General features: G+C 39.1%; 3 protein-coding genes and 1 non-coding gene across 4 annotated transcripts in view; 3 read left to right on the forward strand and 1 right to left on the reverse strand.

The window, feature by feature from the left end:
- HSPA9 (heat shock protein family A (Hsp70) member 9) overlaps positions 1-4,110 on the forward strand; it is a 13,679-nt gene extending 9,569 nt beyond the window's left edge. The window contains exons 11-17 of the mRNA XM_006923060.3: positions 5-219; positions 1,042-1,146; positions 1,708-1,825; positions 2,228-2,322; positions 2,670-2,762; positions 2,914-3,054; positions 3,358-4,110. Of these exons, the coding sequence (XP_006923122.1) occupies positions 5-219; positions 1,042-1,146; positions 1,708-1,825; positions 2,228-2,322; positions 2,670-2,762; positions 2,914-3,054; positions 3,358-3,435 (845 nt within the window). The 3' untranslated portion in view covers positions 3,436-4,110. The remainder of the gene's footprint in view (positions 1-4; positions 220-1,041; positions 1,147-1,707; positions 1,826-2,227; positions 2,323-2,669; positions 2,763-2,913; positions 3,055-3,357) is intronic.
- The window catches only part of CTNNA1 (catenin alpha 1), a 301,788-nt gene extending 286,363 nt beyond the window's left edge, over positions 1-15,425 (reverse strand). Inside the window, exon 1 of the mRNA XM_025040779.1 lies at positions 15,407-15,425. The gene's annotated coding sequence lies outside the window, so the exon portion shown is untranslated. The remainder of the gene's footprint in view (positions 1-15,406) is intronic.
- Positions 691-755, forward strand: LOC112472071. The gene has a single exon (XR_003043512.1). It is a non-coding gene; the product is annotated as a small nucleolar RNA SNORD63 (small nucleolar RNA).
- Positions 15,426-15,518: 93 nt separating the features above from the next.
- ETF1 (eukaryotic translation termination factor 1) overlaps positions 15,519-15,728 on the forward strand; it is a 26,178-nt gene continuing 25,968 nt past the window's right edge. The window contains exon 1 of the mRNA XM_006923061.3: positions 15,519-15,714. The gene's annotated coding sequence lies outside the window, so the exon portion shown is untranslated. The remainder of the gene's footprint in view (positions 15,715-15,728) is intronic.

The raw sequence follows: 15,728 nt of genomic DNA on the forward strand, positions 1-15,728 counted from the left end.
AGACTGTGCAATCTCTTTGGCCGAGCCCCAAGTAAAGCTGTCAATCCTGACGAGGCTGTGGCCATTGGAGCTGCCATTCAGGGAGGTGTGTTGGCCGGTGATGTCACAGATGTGTTGCTCCTGGATGTCACTCCCCTTTCTCTGGGTATTGAGACCCTGGGAGGTGTGTTTACCAAACTTATTAACAGGAATACCACTATTCCAACCAAAAAAAGCCAGGTAAGAGCCTCCCCCTCCCTACCTTGTAACAAGAGATACTAGGGATGTGATTGCAGCCACTTGGGGAGCTTTTCCTAGGAAACTTCACTTTTTGTTTTGCAGTCCATACTAGTTGAATGTGGATGTCTTTTGTTCTCTTCTTTGTTCCTGGAAAAGTTCTCCTTACCTGTCAGCCAGTGGTGATGATTGCAAGGAAGGTATTAATAGTCTGTCCTTTGCAGGACTGAAATAACTTGTCAAAAGGAGCATCATTAGGGACTAAATTCCCTGTACTCTTCTATTCTCAAAGGCAATAAAAAGAATGGCCTGGCCAGGACTGGGGAATGTGCTTGTCTTATAGGTGAATGAATGATGGGTGTCCTGAGACACTAAACAGGGCTATTTGGACAGTGGCTTAGTCTTGGATTAAGAATTATTTCCTGACTTTCCCAATTTTGATATTTTTCTGAAAAACTGGCTATTGCTGTATTTGTGCAGTGATGTATTGCCAACACATCATTCTGAAGAAAAGTATGGTAACTTCCTGTGACAGCCCAAAATACATGTTCTATCTTGGACCTTTTTACCCAGATAAGAATATTTCAACATCATGTATCTTAGCTCCTTCTCGTGGGGCCTTCTGTGCCCAAATGCTGCATCTTTGTAAAATGCATTTGCTGTGCTAATCCTACTCCTTTTCCCTGCAAAGACATAAACCTTTGTTCTGAAAAGAGTGAAAATAGTATACATTAGGACTCTTTCAGTGTTGGGATGTGAATTTCTTTCTTTGGCTTATACTATGTGTAATCAGAATGCCAACCCAAAAAGTTTCTTTCTCCTTAGGTGTTTTCTACAGCTGCTGATGGTCAGACTCAAGTGGAGATTAAAGTATGTCAAGGTGAGAGAGAGATGGCCGGAGACAATAAACTTCTTGGACAGTTTACTCTGGTAGGTGTTGAGAATCCTAAATATGCTCTTTATTCTTTTTTACTGTAAAGTTAGACTATATTCTAACCCCAGATATAACACAAACTACTGAAACACAGTCTGTATTAACATAGTGCACAAATTCTGCAACTGGATACCCATGGCTTCAGTTTTTCCCTGAAAGCCTTGCTTGTTCCTTAGGAACTTCAAAACTGTTCATATGCAGTGCTAATTAGGAGAAACTCCTAGTTACTAATTTAAGAGACATATTATTAGCTTCTAGTTAGCACTGCTATTGGTTCTTAGTGAGATGAACAATGATAGTTTGTTCTTATTCACTGTAACCCCAGGTACATACAGCTATTAAGATTATTTGCTATAACCAACGGTAACTGGTACGAGCCCTATTTATTTCAGGTAACAAACTACTACCTGTACTTACACACTTGTGTTTTTGTGCAAGCTATCATTTATTCCTCTCTGGAGCCAAGCAATTTGTACCCCAGAAGACCATATAGGTTTGGAAGTAGAGCACTGGATCTCTTTGTGAGAGCTTATTCTAGATTTATTTATTTATTTTAGATTGGAATTCCCCCAGCCCCTCGTGGAGTCCCTCAGATTGAAGTTACATTTGACATTGATGCCAATGGAATTGTACATGTTTCTGCCAAAGATAAGGGTACAGGACGTGAGCAGCAGAGTAAGTATTTTTATTTATCAGACTGTGAGAATGAGGTGAAGGACCTTAGAGTTCCTTTCTGTTGGGAACAAGACCCTCAAGGTCATACAAGTCTTTTCTCTCAATCTCAGGGTTGCCCCTTTTTTCCTGTTATGAGATTCACATTAATAGATGTGGTGTTTATTTGGCCAAACAGGCACTGAGCCTCTGGATCGCTCAGCTAAAGTTTTGGTAGGCAGGCAGGATAGTTGTTTGTTCTTTGTAGATATCAGACCCTTGTTTTCCTTTTTATTATATTACAACGGTATTCCTTGTCATAATTCATATCAAGATTGCCTATTCTGTGCAGAAGTAGTTTCTTAATACAGCAGAGAAGAGATAAAATTTTACCTAGAAGATGACAAAATGCTTTCTTTTCACTAGTTGTGATCCAGTCTTCTGGTGGGCTAAGCAAAGATGATATTGAAAATATGGTTAAAAATGCAGAGAAGTATGCTGAGGAAGACAGGAGAAAGAAGGTGAGTACTTTCTGCTTTTTCAGTTGAGAGGTGAAAATGGGAGTTCAGACATGTGTCCCTGATCTTCTGTCTTCTTTTACCCTCAATCTATCCCTTCTCCCCCTTTGCTCATAACATGTGTGGAATGCCTTTCTTATTCTCAGTATTTCCATATTCTCATGTTATCAATCCAGCCAAAATCTCTTCCAGATATCCCAGACTACCTTAGACCAAGGCGATTTCTCCCCTTTACTGTTTTTACTCTGTAACTATGCAGCAGTCAGCATGTTGCCTTGCTTAGTGAGGACCTTCAGCCATCTGGTTGACTGAGAAGTCTTCATTTATACTAAATTTTTAATTTCTCTTAGGAACGAGTTGAAGCGGTTAATATGGCTGAAGGAATCATTCATGACACAGAAAGCAAAATGGAAGAATTCAAGGACCAATTGCCTGCTGATGAGGTGAGCCCTCTTTTATAATAGTTGTTTGTTTCTCTGTGTGGGTCTTGATAGGTATTTAGTTTTAAAAAAAAAAAAATGTTTCCGAGTATTACTGCTACATGTAACAAGATAAGAAACCCTGAAAAAGTGGAGGTTTGGTTTTGTTTTTAAGTGCAACAAGCTAAAAGAAGAGATTTCCAAAATGAGGGAGCTCCTGGCTCGAAAAGATAGTGAAACTGGAGAAAACATAAGGCAAGCAGCATCTTCCCTTCAGCAAGCGTCATTGAAGCTCTTCGAAATGGCATACAAAAAGGTACAAGGACTGAAAGGTGTTTTGCTCCTAATTTAATATTATAACTGCTCTTGATTACTCACTAATGGCTCCCTGCATAGCCATTTGTAGAACTGGGAGTACTGGAAATACCCTTCCTGCCTTTTTGACTCTACTTTGGGAGTCAGGGCGAGGTCAAAGGGAAGGAGTCAAAAACCACCAGTAGTGTACAAGGAGGGAGGGAGAGTGAAATAGGCAGGATATGACTGCTTCATTTTTTTAGTTCATCTGAAAGCAAACTGTCAGCCTTAACTTTAAATGAGTGGCTCTCAAATATTTTAACAGATGGCATCTGAGCGAGAAGGCTCTGGAAGTTCTGGCACTGGGGAACAAAAGGAAGATCAAAAGGAGGAGAAACAGTAATAGCAGTAAACTTTGGAGCCAAAAGGACAAGGTTATGACGCTTGGGAGTGAAGAGACTTCCTGAGCAGAAATGGGCAAACTTCAGTCTTCTACTGTGTTTTTGCAGTATTCTATATATAATTTCCTTAATGTGTAAATTAGTGCTTGTTAGCTAATGATCACTTAATGAGTGATAATTCCAACAGTGCAAAGTTCACAATGTTATGTCCCTACTCTATCATTTTTCAGCTACACATAAAAGGGGGGAAGATGATTTCTTGATCATTAGACAACATTTTTTTGTTCTGAAGTAGCCATATTTTCAACGGGTGAAACCATCTCACACACAATGAAGGTAGTCCGAGACCTGGAATGAGACTATATGAAGATGAGATACTTCAAGTTAGCTGAGTATTGCTTACCAACCTGTGTGTGTAAATGAGATTCTTCAACTGAGGCCTTGCAAGGCAAGCCAGCTGTGCCACATTCAGAGGTAGAGCAGGGTAAGCTAGATCAGTGGAAAACTAAGCTAGTTATTTATATTAGGTACAGCTTATAAAACAAGGTAATGTCTCCTAATTTTCGTAAGGCATACTTTTCTAGCTACCTTCTGGCCTTTGTCTGGCACCTGTATTCTTGATTGTTCTTTTTGATCCATTCTGGATTTTTTTAAAAAATAAATATGAAAAGCATCTCGATCTCTTATTTGTGAGGGGTGAGACTCTGAGACTTAGAGAATATAACATGTATCGTATTCCCCAATTCCCTGACCTAAGTACCTCAGGTGAAATACAGGATTTCTAACTCCTTAAAAATACCAATTCAAGTTTTGGAAGGGCTGGTATAATGCAGTAATAAGCATTGTCACCAAGGACAAATCTGGTTTAGAGGTTTTCCCCCTTCTTGTAGCCCTGTATGTCTTCGGAATGTTAAAACAGTCTCTAGATCTCCAGCATGAAAACCAAGGCTACTATTTGCAGATTGCTTTCAGCTCTAAGTAGCTTATATATTGTCCAGTAGTAAGTCCTACGGTATGAGGTTAGTGGCTCAATATCAGGAACTCACTCTTTTCTATACTTCTGCTCTTTCATCCTCAGTGAGTCCCCTTGTCCCAAATTCTGATGTAATTCTAGTTATTACATGCTAACGACTTCAGAAGCAGACAGGCGACTGCATCTTAGATCTCATTTAAGTCTTAATTACTTCCCAAATGTTTTCCAACAGACTTCTGCTCATGTTTCATGGATTACTATCACATGCCATGCCTAAAGGAATCTGTTAATCAAGAACATAGGCTTAGTCTCTATTAGATGTAACTCCTCCTTTATTATATTTTGTGGTGCTATCTAGAATTGACATTCATATATACTAAAAAAATCAATACATTGCTGTAATGTGAAGATGTTGACACAATAATTCCTGGAAAATTGTTCATTAACACCGACGTAAATACTTAAGATTCATGTAAAAAAATAAGTTCTAGGCTCAAGTGTTTAGCCACATGAACATTTGGTGGGAACCTTATAGAATGTGTAGTAATTCTTTATGAAGGATTGTTTTGTGGTTTGTGGTATCTCTGCTTGGCCCTTGCCCACTAAACACATCCAGTGTCTCCTAATCATTGTGATAACAGCCCTTCAAAGATTTCCAGAACATCCCCATTAAGTACTGGCTTACATAATTCAAGACTCATCCTTGGAATCAGGGAGAAGGAGCCAAGCACTCCTTGAACAAAATGGGTTTTGTTAGGGAGAAGAGCTGCTTGGATAGATACCACAACTACTGTCTCAAACTGCCCCAAGTGTAGCAAACATAGAGCAGTATTCTAGTTACCAACCAATAAAACACTGGTGCAATTAGCCTTGAAAGGCAAAAAGATATTTTTTCTTCAAATGCAGTTTCTCTTTTGTGCTGACAAGTGCTTGACAGGTCCCAAAGGAACTTTGGATTTCCCTTCCTAAGTGGTCTTGCCAGTTAAAGGAAATGTGCTGCTTATGATTGCCCAAACCAAAAAAACCTGGAGTGAACAAATCTCAGTAAACTTCAAAGTACATCCAGAAACACAATCCCTACTCCTACCACTTTGTATAAATTACTTCTTTGATTATTCCAAGTAGTCTTCCCCACTTAAAATTATACACCTTGCTACTATGGTGTTTTCCCATAGCAGTCAGCAGTCAGAGGCCTACTTACAGGCTTCATGTAATTGGGCCTCTCACTACCTCTTTTTTCCTACCCTCCAACTATTTCACCTTGTGATCTCTCCCCTAGATTTTACTTGGTCACCACTCACTTTTCCATAAGGTTTTGAAATTTCATAAAATAGACCCCTCCCCAAGTCATTGTTTCCTATCCTTACCCTACTCTTTCTCCATGGCAATGTATTTGTCCCACTTAATTTGTCTTTGTCCTTCCCCTCACTGTTACGGTCTGAACGTCCCCAACCCCTACCAATCCATGTTTGGAATCCTAACCTCTAAGATGATACTAGGAGGTGGGGGCTTTGGGAGGTGATAAGTCATGAGGGTGGAAACCTCATGAATGAGTAGTGCCCTTGCAAAAGAGGTTCCAGAGATCCCTCATGCCCTTCCACCAAGTGAGGATACAAAGAGAAGTCTGCAACCTAGAAGAGGGGCCTCACCTAACCGTGCTGGCACCATGATCTCAGATTTCAGCCTCCAGAACAGAAATTTGTAAGCTATGCAGTCTGTTAATTTGTTCCAGTAGCCCAAAAGGACTGACAGCCACCATGTAAACTCCATAAGGCCAGTATTTGTTTTTTTGCTCACTGCTATTTCCCAGCATCTAGAATAATGCCTCATAAGAACTTGAATCTTTTTGTCAAATTAGTGACTCTCTCCCACTGCCCCCAAACTCTGGGTAGATTAATAAGGTCCCTTGTTTTTTTAAGTTTGTCTAAACTAGACTCATCTGTGAAGAGTACTAGCGGTAACTTGCCAAAGCCAGAAACTAGAACCTTAATAGTAAAGATAAAAATTCCTAACTAGAAAAAGAAGCCAAGGTGAAATTGATAGTAATGTTTAGAGGCCTAAAAATGTGGCCCAAGGTTTTTCTGGCCTAGCAATGTGGGGTGGGAGGTAGGAATGACCAGAATAAATTTGCAACTCTATTTTACACTTTCTGGCTAGAGTCCAATTCTGTTGCTACTCAATCTATGTGATCCTGAAAAAAAATTATATTGCTATTTACCCAGGTAGAATTAACTTTTTCCTCAGCTTTTTATTTTGAAAGTTTCAAACCTACTCTTAGAGAAAAACTATAAGAATAGTATAATGTACACAAACACATACACCTTTCATATAGATTCAATTTACATTTTGCCACATTTGGACTCACATTTGCTCTCGTGCACACTTTCTCTATATGTTTTCTGAAAATGATACTCCAACCTAAATATCGCAGTACACATCTTCTAAGAACACTTTCCCCAAAACTATTAAATTAGACAATTTAATACTGATATAGTAATACTATTATCTAATACATAGCCCATTAAAAATTTTTCCTAGTTGTCTCAATAATATCTTTTAACTTTATTTTTCATCTAGAGTCAAATCAAAGATCATACATGGCATTTAATTATATCCTTTTATCTAAGAATAGTTCTTTTGCCTTTTTTGTCTTTTCATGATACTGATATTTTTTAAGGGTATAGGCCATTCGTTTTGCAGAATGACCCTTTGGATTCACTCAATTTCCTTATGTTCAGAGTCACGTTCACATTATTGGTAGGAATACTACATAAGTGTTGTGTCTTTATCAATACATCAGTTACCAGGGAGACTTAAGATGTCAGTTTTATGCTTTGCTCCATACTTCTTCATTATAAAGAAACCTTTAATAAGTAATCTGTGGAGGTGGCTTCGTTTTTTTAGTATAACATTTATACTAGAAATTCTATCTATAACAGCAAGTAAAAAAATAAAATTTACAGATGGTACATGAATAGATGGGGAATGAAGAGAAAACCCAAATTTTGGAAATAAACTGCTTCAAGCAAAGACCTTTCACTATTTCAGATACCACTGTGACTCCATTCTCCAGTCCTAAGGCTGCTTTTTGAGGGCTGTGTCTCCTCCTTTCCTGTCCTCCAGTATCAAAAAGAACAACGAAATTAGTGAAAGCTCTAGACAAAGGTGCTATAGGGTGACCTACATTACTCAATCTGTGAACAGCATGAAGGATGTAATTCAGCAATTACAGAAAGAACCATTGAAACAGTCATTTCAGTAAGCCAAAAACAACTGAATATCAGCAATTTCACATGGTTAAACAATACAATGCTGCATCATCAAAGCCACTTGCAGTAGGTCAGGAAACATAAATATATCTTTACACTAAAGAGAACGCTGCAGCTAAACCAGCCTTTAATAATTACAAGCTTCAACTCGAGTGAGATCAGAAGAGAGAAAATGTTCCACCTAAATCACAGGCTCTTCAACAGGTTCTTGTAGCCCCTGATTCAGAGTGTGAGGATTTAAGGCAATGGTGATGGGGGATGCAGAGTCCACATGAGTGACTTCACGAGGTCCATAAACCACTGATTATAAAATGTAAGACTCAATTTTTCTAGGGAAATGGTCCATTGCTTTTACTGATCTCTTGAAGGGATCTGTGACCAAAAAATGTGTTAAGAAGCATAGATTTCCTAAATGTGAAATCAATCTACCTTACTGGTCTAACTGGCTTAAATACAAGTCATACCCTCCTAGTTCCTGTCCTGCTTTGCCATCTCAATCTTGCCTTTGCATTTCTTAAGCATTGTTGGTCCATGAAGCCTTCCCCACTCAGCCCACACTGTTTCACTCAAATTCTTACACTCTTATTTTTCAACTTTTTAATGTTCAATTCAGAAACTTCTTATATTCCTCCACCTTCCTTTGGATCATTTTAAAGCAAATTCTAGAAATCAAAATTTTACTCTTAGTATGTACCTCTAAAAGATTATTCTACAATATATCATGACCACATCTAAAAAATGTTAACAAGTTATTATTAAGCAAACACTGGAATGTTCAAATTTTCCTAATTGTTTCATGACTTTTCCAACTGCTAAAGAGTCAGGAACCAAATAAAGGTCATGCCCTATACTAGCTGATATGTGCCCTAAGGAGGACAGGAAAGGAGGAGACACAGCCCTCTCTTTCAAACTATAGGTTTCACTGCCTCTCTCTCTTTTTATAATTTTTGTAAGAGTTTGAACCAAACTGACGACATATGCCAAGCAGGAATATCTCAAATGCTCCCTAGGTTTCTTCCCCCTGCTTTGCAATTTCTTTGTTGAGGAAACTAGGCCACTGGTCCTGTAATCTCCTACATTTTACATTATACAGATTGCACTCCTATGTCATTTAGCATGTTCTTCCAGCCCTGCTTGATCTGAGTCAAATTCAGTTTTTGACAAGAATAGATGGTATGTACTTCCATCAGTGGATACATAACGCTGGTTGACTCTACTGTGATGTTAGCAGCCACTAATGAGCATTACCTAGATCACTAATTTCATTAAAAGTATACTACTCTACTTCTATTTTTTCTTCATTTTTCAGCTAGAATACCTCTATAATGAGAAACTTTCCCTAGGTACCTAGTTACCCTGAGGTACAGTTCATATAGGAGAGATTTCTTTACATACTTGTTTTTAGAATGAGTTGGTTCTATAGTATTAATGAAAATGGAGATCAATGCAGTTTCTTGGAAGTTATTGTGAACTCATGGATTTTAACTTATTTTATGTGTTTCAATTCATTGTAGTTGTTCTTAATGATGCTCAAATTGTTCTAACTTTGGCTTCTTGGAGCTTCTTTCTATTGGCTCTTAAGTTCTTTTGACAAGACCCCGGTAGTCAAAGGCAGTCTCCTCAATGAATAATGTTGGGAAAACTGGACAGCCACATGCAAGAGAAGGAAAATGGACCACTATCTTACACTATACTCAAAAATTAACTCAAAATGGATTAAACACTATAAGACCTGAAACCATAAAATTTCTAGAAGGAAACATGGGTAGTAAGCTCCTTGATATATGTCTTGGCAATGATTGTTTTGGATTTGACACTAAAAGGCAATAAAAGGAAAAATAAGCAACTGGGACTATATTAAACTAAAAAGCTTCTGCACAATAAAGGAAAATCAACAACAAAATGAAAAGGCAACCTATGAAATGGGAGAAAATATTTACAAATCATATATCCAATAGGGGTTAATATCCAAAATATATAAAGAACTCATCAACTGTAAAAAAACAATCCAATCAAAAATGAGCAGAGGATCTGAACAGCCATATAGGTAGTCAACAGATACATGAAAAGGTACTCAACATGACCATCCGAGAAACGCAGCTCAATACCGCAATGAGATATCACCTCACAACTGTTAGAATGGTTTTATAAAAAGAAAAAGTAATAAGTGTTAGAAAAGATGTAGAGAAAAGGGAACCCTTTGCACTGTTGGTGGGAACGTAAACTGGCACAGCCACTATGAAAAACAATATGGCTATTCATCAAAAAATTAAAAACAACTACCATATGATCCAGCAATTCTACTTCTGGGTATTTATCCAAATAAAACAAAAACACAAATTCAAAATGATATATGCACCCCCATGTTCACTGCAGCATTATTTATAAGAGTCAAGACATGAAAACAAAAAGTGCCCATTGATGGATGAATGGATAAAGATGTCACACACACACGCACACACACACACACACGCACACACACACACACAAATACTATTCAACCATAAAAAAGAACGAAATTTTGCCATTTGTGATAACATGAATGAAACTTTGAGGGCATTATGCTAAGTGAAATAAGTCAGGCAAAGCCAAATACCTTATCTCAACTTACATGTGGAATCTTAAAAAAAAAAAAATAGCTCATAGATGCAGAGAATTAGTGGTTGCCAAAGGCAGGTGGACAAGCATGTGTGCTTGCATGTGTGTGTGTGTGTGTGAGAGAGAGAGAGAAATGGGTGAAGAGGGTCAAAAAGTACAAACTTCCAGCTATAAGTCTTGGGGATATAATGTACAGCACAGTGACTATAGTTAATAATACTGTATTGTATATTTGAAAGTTGCTAGGAGAGTAGATCTAAAACGTTCTCATCAAAAGAAAAAAAAATTTGTAATTATGTATGTTGACTGATGTTAACTAGACTTATTGTGATCATTTCACAATATAGACAAATAGCAAATCATTACTTTGCACATCTGAAATTAATGTTATATGTCAATTATACCTCAATAAAAAATAAGAACAAAGTCTATCAGGATATTAAAAGTACTGACATAAAAAAAAAAACAAAAACCCAGCAGTCTGTTCATTTCCCTTCTTACTTATATAACAAGGTGTTTCAGGCTCATCTTGTTCATTTCTACCTCAGTCCTGTAAACAGCTACTTCTATTATCCCGTCATTTATTTGTTTAACTTTTCTGTGTCCTTTTTCCCCTCTAAAAAAGACTATAAATTTAAGGATTGCACATCTAAATTTTTTTCAGCATTTTCATTCCAGTGCTAAACAGAACAATGGTACACAATAAATATTCATGGAATTGAACTAAAAGATTAGCATCTATCTAGCTATTCTACAAGTATCCTATTGAGTCAAAAAAGGCACCACTGAAAACATTAAGAACTTACCTTTACCCCAGGTGGTCCAAGGGCATGGCTCACTCTTGCCCTGCTAATTATTCTTTCATGTTATAGGAAGACCTACTCCAGTTAGTGAGGGCTCCCTAGAACAGGGATTCTAAAAAAAGAAAAACCATTTTTTTCTATAATGAAAAGAATGAGAAAAAAAAGAATTCTCTATGTGCATTATTTTCTTAAAGTTGAAAACCATTATAGGGTAGCATTTAATAGTCAACATCTAGGGGATCAAACATATGGTAGCTGAAGGAAACTAGACTCTGGGTGGTCATCACACAATAGAACTATAGATGCTAAATTATAATGTACACCCAAAAATTATATAATCGTATTAACCAATGTTACCCCAATAAACTTAAAAAAATAAAATAAAATAAAAATCTTAGAAACTAGAAAGAAGTGATCTGGTAAATAACATCTACATTAATACTTAAAAAAATATAGTCATCTTAATTTAACAAGTCTACAAATTTGTGTAAAGATGTTTGGTCATCTAGAAAGGAAACTGCTGTCATTCCTTAGCTGTAGTCCCCCCTCCCACTGAAGGGGGTTACATTTCACCACCTGCTGACCACAGGAGTAACTGACACCTTACACTTGCCCATTTCAAGTCACTTTCACACACACTGCACTCCCCACTTAAGCAACTGTATCTTATGTCAATTTACACAAATCTTAAATCCTTTTGAGTTTTACATTGTACCACTCACTATAGCTTAGGTCTTCTTCACTGGCTTTTTCTTACTGTAAGATTTCTTTATTTAAGGATGGAATCTACAGAAAAGCATTCCTCAAATTCATTATGCTTAAGTACAGCCAGGAATTTAAGGGCAATCTAGACATTCCTTAACTGATCTCCATCTACTTCATGAAGTTGTAAGCACTTTGACATAGTCTAATTCAGAGACCTTTCAAATTATTTTTTACTTTTCTAGGCACAGAAATATTTTTTTCTTTAAACAAAATTTTATGTGGAACCCTGATTGATGAACGAGGGGCAAGGAAAACACACATATAACTATCAGGATACCTAAGAAAAAGTCATTCATACTATTAATATAGTTAGGGTATATAAATATCCAATATTTTAAACTCTAACTCTGAAAAATTCCAAATTTATAACAATTATTAACACACAAGCCATTGAAGCAGGAGAAAAGATCCCACAGACCTATTTTACTAGCTCCCCGCTTTCTACCAGAAAAAAAAAAAATCCCTAGGAATTGTACTTTAGATCTGTTCTACTTTTTAGTCTCCCAACATTATTTTCTGTGGGAGCATAATGAAGTGAGTAGTGTCATAGGTCCTCAAGAAAATAGTGGAAGAGGACAGCACAAATTAGGAGAAATTCAAAAGAGAACAATGACATTTGCTTGCTGTAAGTAATACTAGGCACTTTACACAAGTTAGTTGATCTAACAGTCCCACAAAATAGGCAGCATCCCCACTTTACAGATAAGGAAACTGAGATTCTGTGAGATTTAAGAAGTGACTTGCCCAAGCTAAGGAGCAGAGTCAGGGTTGAACCCTTCAGCTGCCTAGCTCAGCGGTGTTTCCTTTAACAACCTCATCAAATTCCATAAGAGTCAAAGGGTACAGCCCTTTGCAAACCTTTCCACAACCACCCTTTCCCTGTCTTCTTCATCTTGACTCCTTTTGAACTAGCCACCACATTACCAACCAATTATTTCATTTTGTACCTAACAGCACTGTATTCTCAAGTTGTTGGTATTTTTAACATCAAAACAATCCATCCCTCTCCTTTCTCCCCCACTCACACTAGGAATGTCATCTATACCCCATACAGTATTTAACTTTATTACCTAACATTAGAGCTGGGGAAGAAGTTCTGAGGTCATCAAGTATAAATCCTTCATTTTTCAGAGAAGGACAACCTGCCATAGGCAATTTTGAAAAAATGTGTATCACCCTTATATCATAGGAGGTTCCTCCAGGACAGATTGGTCATGGTCCTATTTTAAAAGGCTCATCTTTGCTGACGGAAATAGCATCCATGTCTCTGTTCTTCCCAAATCTCTTCTGCTAGAGATCCATGACGGCCTTTGCTTCTAATGCACTGATTTCCAATACTAAATGCGGAGATGATGAATTTGCGGCAACTAGGCAAGTAAGCTTTTGGGTCTACAGTTAAACTGTCCTAGACCATGTTAAGAAGCTGCATATCTTAGAAATCACCAGATTTCAAAGATTCAAAGGTTAACAGCAATTCTATCTGGGATGTCACCATGTTTGCTTTTGCATTAATCACACAGAAAAGCCTGCCTGTGAGGTGGTCTAGAAAGCCTGAGAGACCATCAAACACAGACCTGAAGTAACACTGTAAACATAAAAATGATCAGGAAAGGTGGATCAAGGCAACCTAGTGTAGACAGTAGGAATTGGAGCAGGGAAATGAAGTAGGGAAAAGCTCAGGACATGGTAGATACCTAGTCAGTCAGTAAGCAGTATTTATGACTATTTACTTTAAGCAGGCCTATTACTAAGTACAGTGAATGGCACACAGCAGAAGTACAATAAATATTATGTAATGAGTGAACATATGCTGAAAATTACAAAATGAAACCCAAAGAAGAGATTCCATACTGAGAATTCATTTGCTGGGGGAGAGAAGACTTGCCCTATAGGAAGTCTGTGTCTTTACCATATGGAAATACAAGTAATGGGATGCCTGCATGATAAAATGCAGCGGACACTGATCATGGAGTCCATAAGAAAACTACCTGTGTGACTCAGAGCAAGTCTCTCTCACATTTCTTTGCCTCGGTTTCTCAACCTATGAGATGGGGGTAATACTTCATCTCCAAGGTGTGGACAAAGTTACAATAACATGTAAAAAGGATTCAAAGCCCACATAAATGCAATTGCCTGGCTGACATCACTATTTGCATGTCTCATAAGCAATATCAAACTTCAATCCCAAAGTAAAACTTTCTATCTCCCAAAACCTGCTCATCTGTCCCATCTCAGTAAATATAACCATTTCAGTACCCTGGCAGTTATTCTTGTTCTTCCTCCACATCCAACCCATCATCCAGTCCTATCCATGCTAACCACCACTTATCATTCACTTCCATCTGCACTGTCATCACCCTAATCTAAGCTACAATTATCTCTCACTTGAATTACTGCAGCAGCCAAAATGCTCACCAGGCTTCGACTTTTGCCCTCTCCAATTCAAGCAGACCCATCTCCTTAAAAAACATAATTATTCCTTCATGTCATCTCCCTACCTCTAATCTAAACCCTTTAAGGTGTGCATTGTTCTTAAAAGAGGCCAAACTCCTAAACCTGGCTTTCAAGGCCCTACATGGTCTGTGCCCTGCTTCCTTCTCAATCTACTCCAACCACTGACCTTACTCAAGCGCACTAGATTTTCTGTAGTTCCTCATCCTTTGGGTCTCATTCCACAGTTGGGCCTTCCTTCATTACACTCTTCAGAGGGCAGTCTGAAATACTTATGTATCTGTGCAATTATTTTATTACACAAAAGTATAAAATCATAAACGGTTATAAACCCAACTAAACTGAAAGCTTCACGAAGGAAGGCACTGTTATTTGTTTCGTTCATCTGAAAATCCACAGGAAAACCGGGTCTAGCACACAGTTTGAGACCAAAGATTTGAATGAACCCAACTGAGGTTAAGAGAGACAAAGTTAGCCAACGAAAAATCCTAAAACAAAAAGATAAAAGTTCTAACTTACACAAGTTGCCCATTTTATTTCAACACTCTCCCCACCTCCACTCTCAACAGCTCAGACCAAACCATTCAAGGAATCAAATACCTCAGGTCTCCAACCTCAGGCAGCCCGTTTTCTCCCTGCCCCCAAGTCCTGGGGCCAAAGTGAACACATTTTAGCACTTGGGAGAAAGAACATGCCTCTTTTGCGCCTGCAGGTGGCGAGGTCTCGGACCACCCGGGGGAAGTTTTCTAATCCCGACACACTGGCGGGGAGCATGAACACTATAGTCCAGGCAGCGGTGACATACGCAGGCCGAAGCACTTCGTCAGCTATGAAGGCGCGAGGCGCTTCTTCATGGCTTCTCAGGCGCAATTCAAACCGCGCGTCCGGGCCGGAGGGCCTAGCCGCGCGTCGCAGACGCTCAAAAATCCATTCCATTCAAGGAGAAGGGACAGGACCGACGACGACCCACCCACCTCGCCCTTTAAGAAACACCCCCATTTGAGCCTGGAGGGGCTCGAGTGAACCCTCGCGAGAGCCACCGGCTTCCGCCCGCTTCTTCCTCTCGGTTTGCCGGGCCGGAAGAAAGAGCGCACTTCCCCGCCCCTGGACTTACCTCACAAGGCAGCGCGGCCCCAGCTGTGGCCAATCGACGGGCTCATTGTAGACCGCGGCTCAGAGAACCAATGGAAAGTCGCGGCGCGCGCAGAGCTTATCCTCTTCCGCACTGGCCCCCCCCTCCCTTCCGCCCGCCGACTTCCAGTCAGCCCCTGGCGGAGGAAGTGATGTCACAGGCCCCATGTGAGCGGATTGCAACACATGCAGCTGCCTGGAGAGAGGGAACCGGTGTCCTACGTCAGAGCCGCCGCCGCGGAGCCGCCGCCGGGGAGGAGCAGCCACTGCCGCCCAGGACTGGGCCCTTAGGTAAGGCAGAGGTA

The sequence above is a fragment of the Pteropus alecto genome, unplaced genomic scaffold (genome assembly GCF_000325575.1).
Source record: "Pteropus alecto unplaced genomic scaffold, ASM32557v1 scaffold78, whole genome shotgun sequence".
Classification (NCBI taxonomy): domain Eukaryota; kingdom Metazoa; phylum Chordata; class Mammalia; order Chiroptera; family Pteropodidae; genus Pteropus; species Pteropus alecto.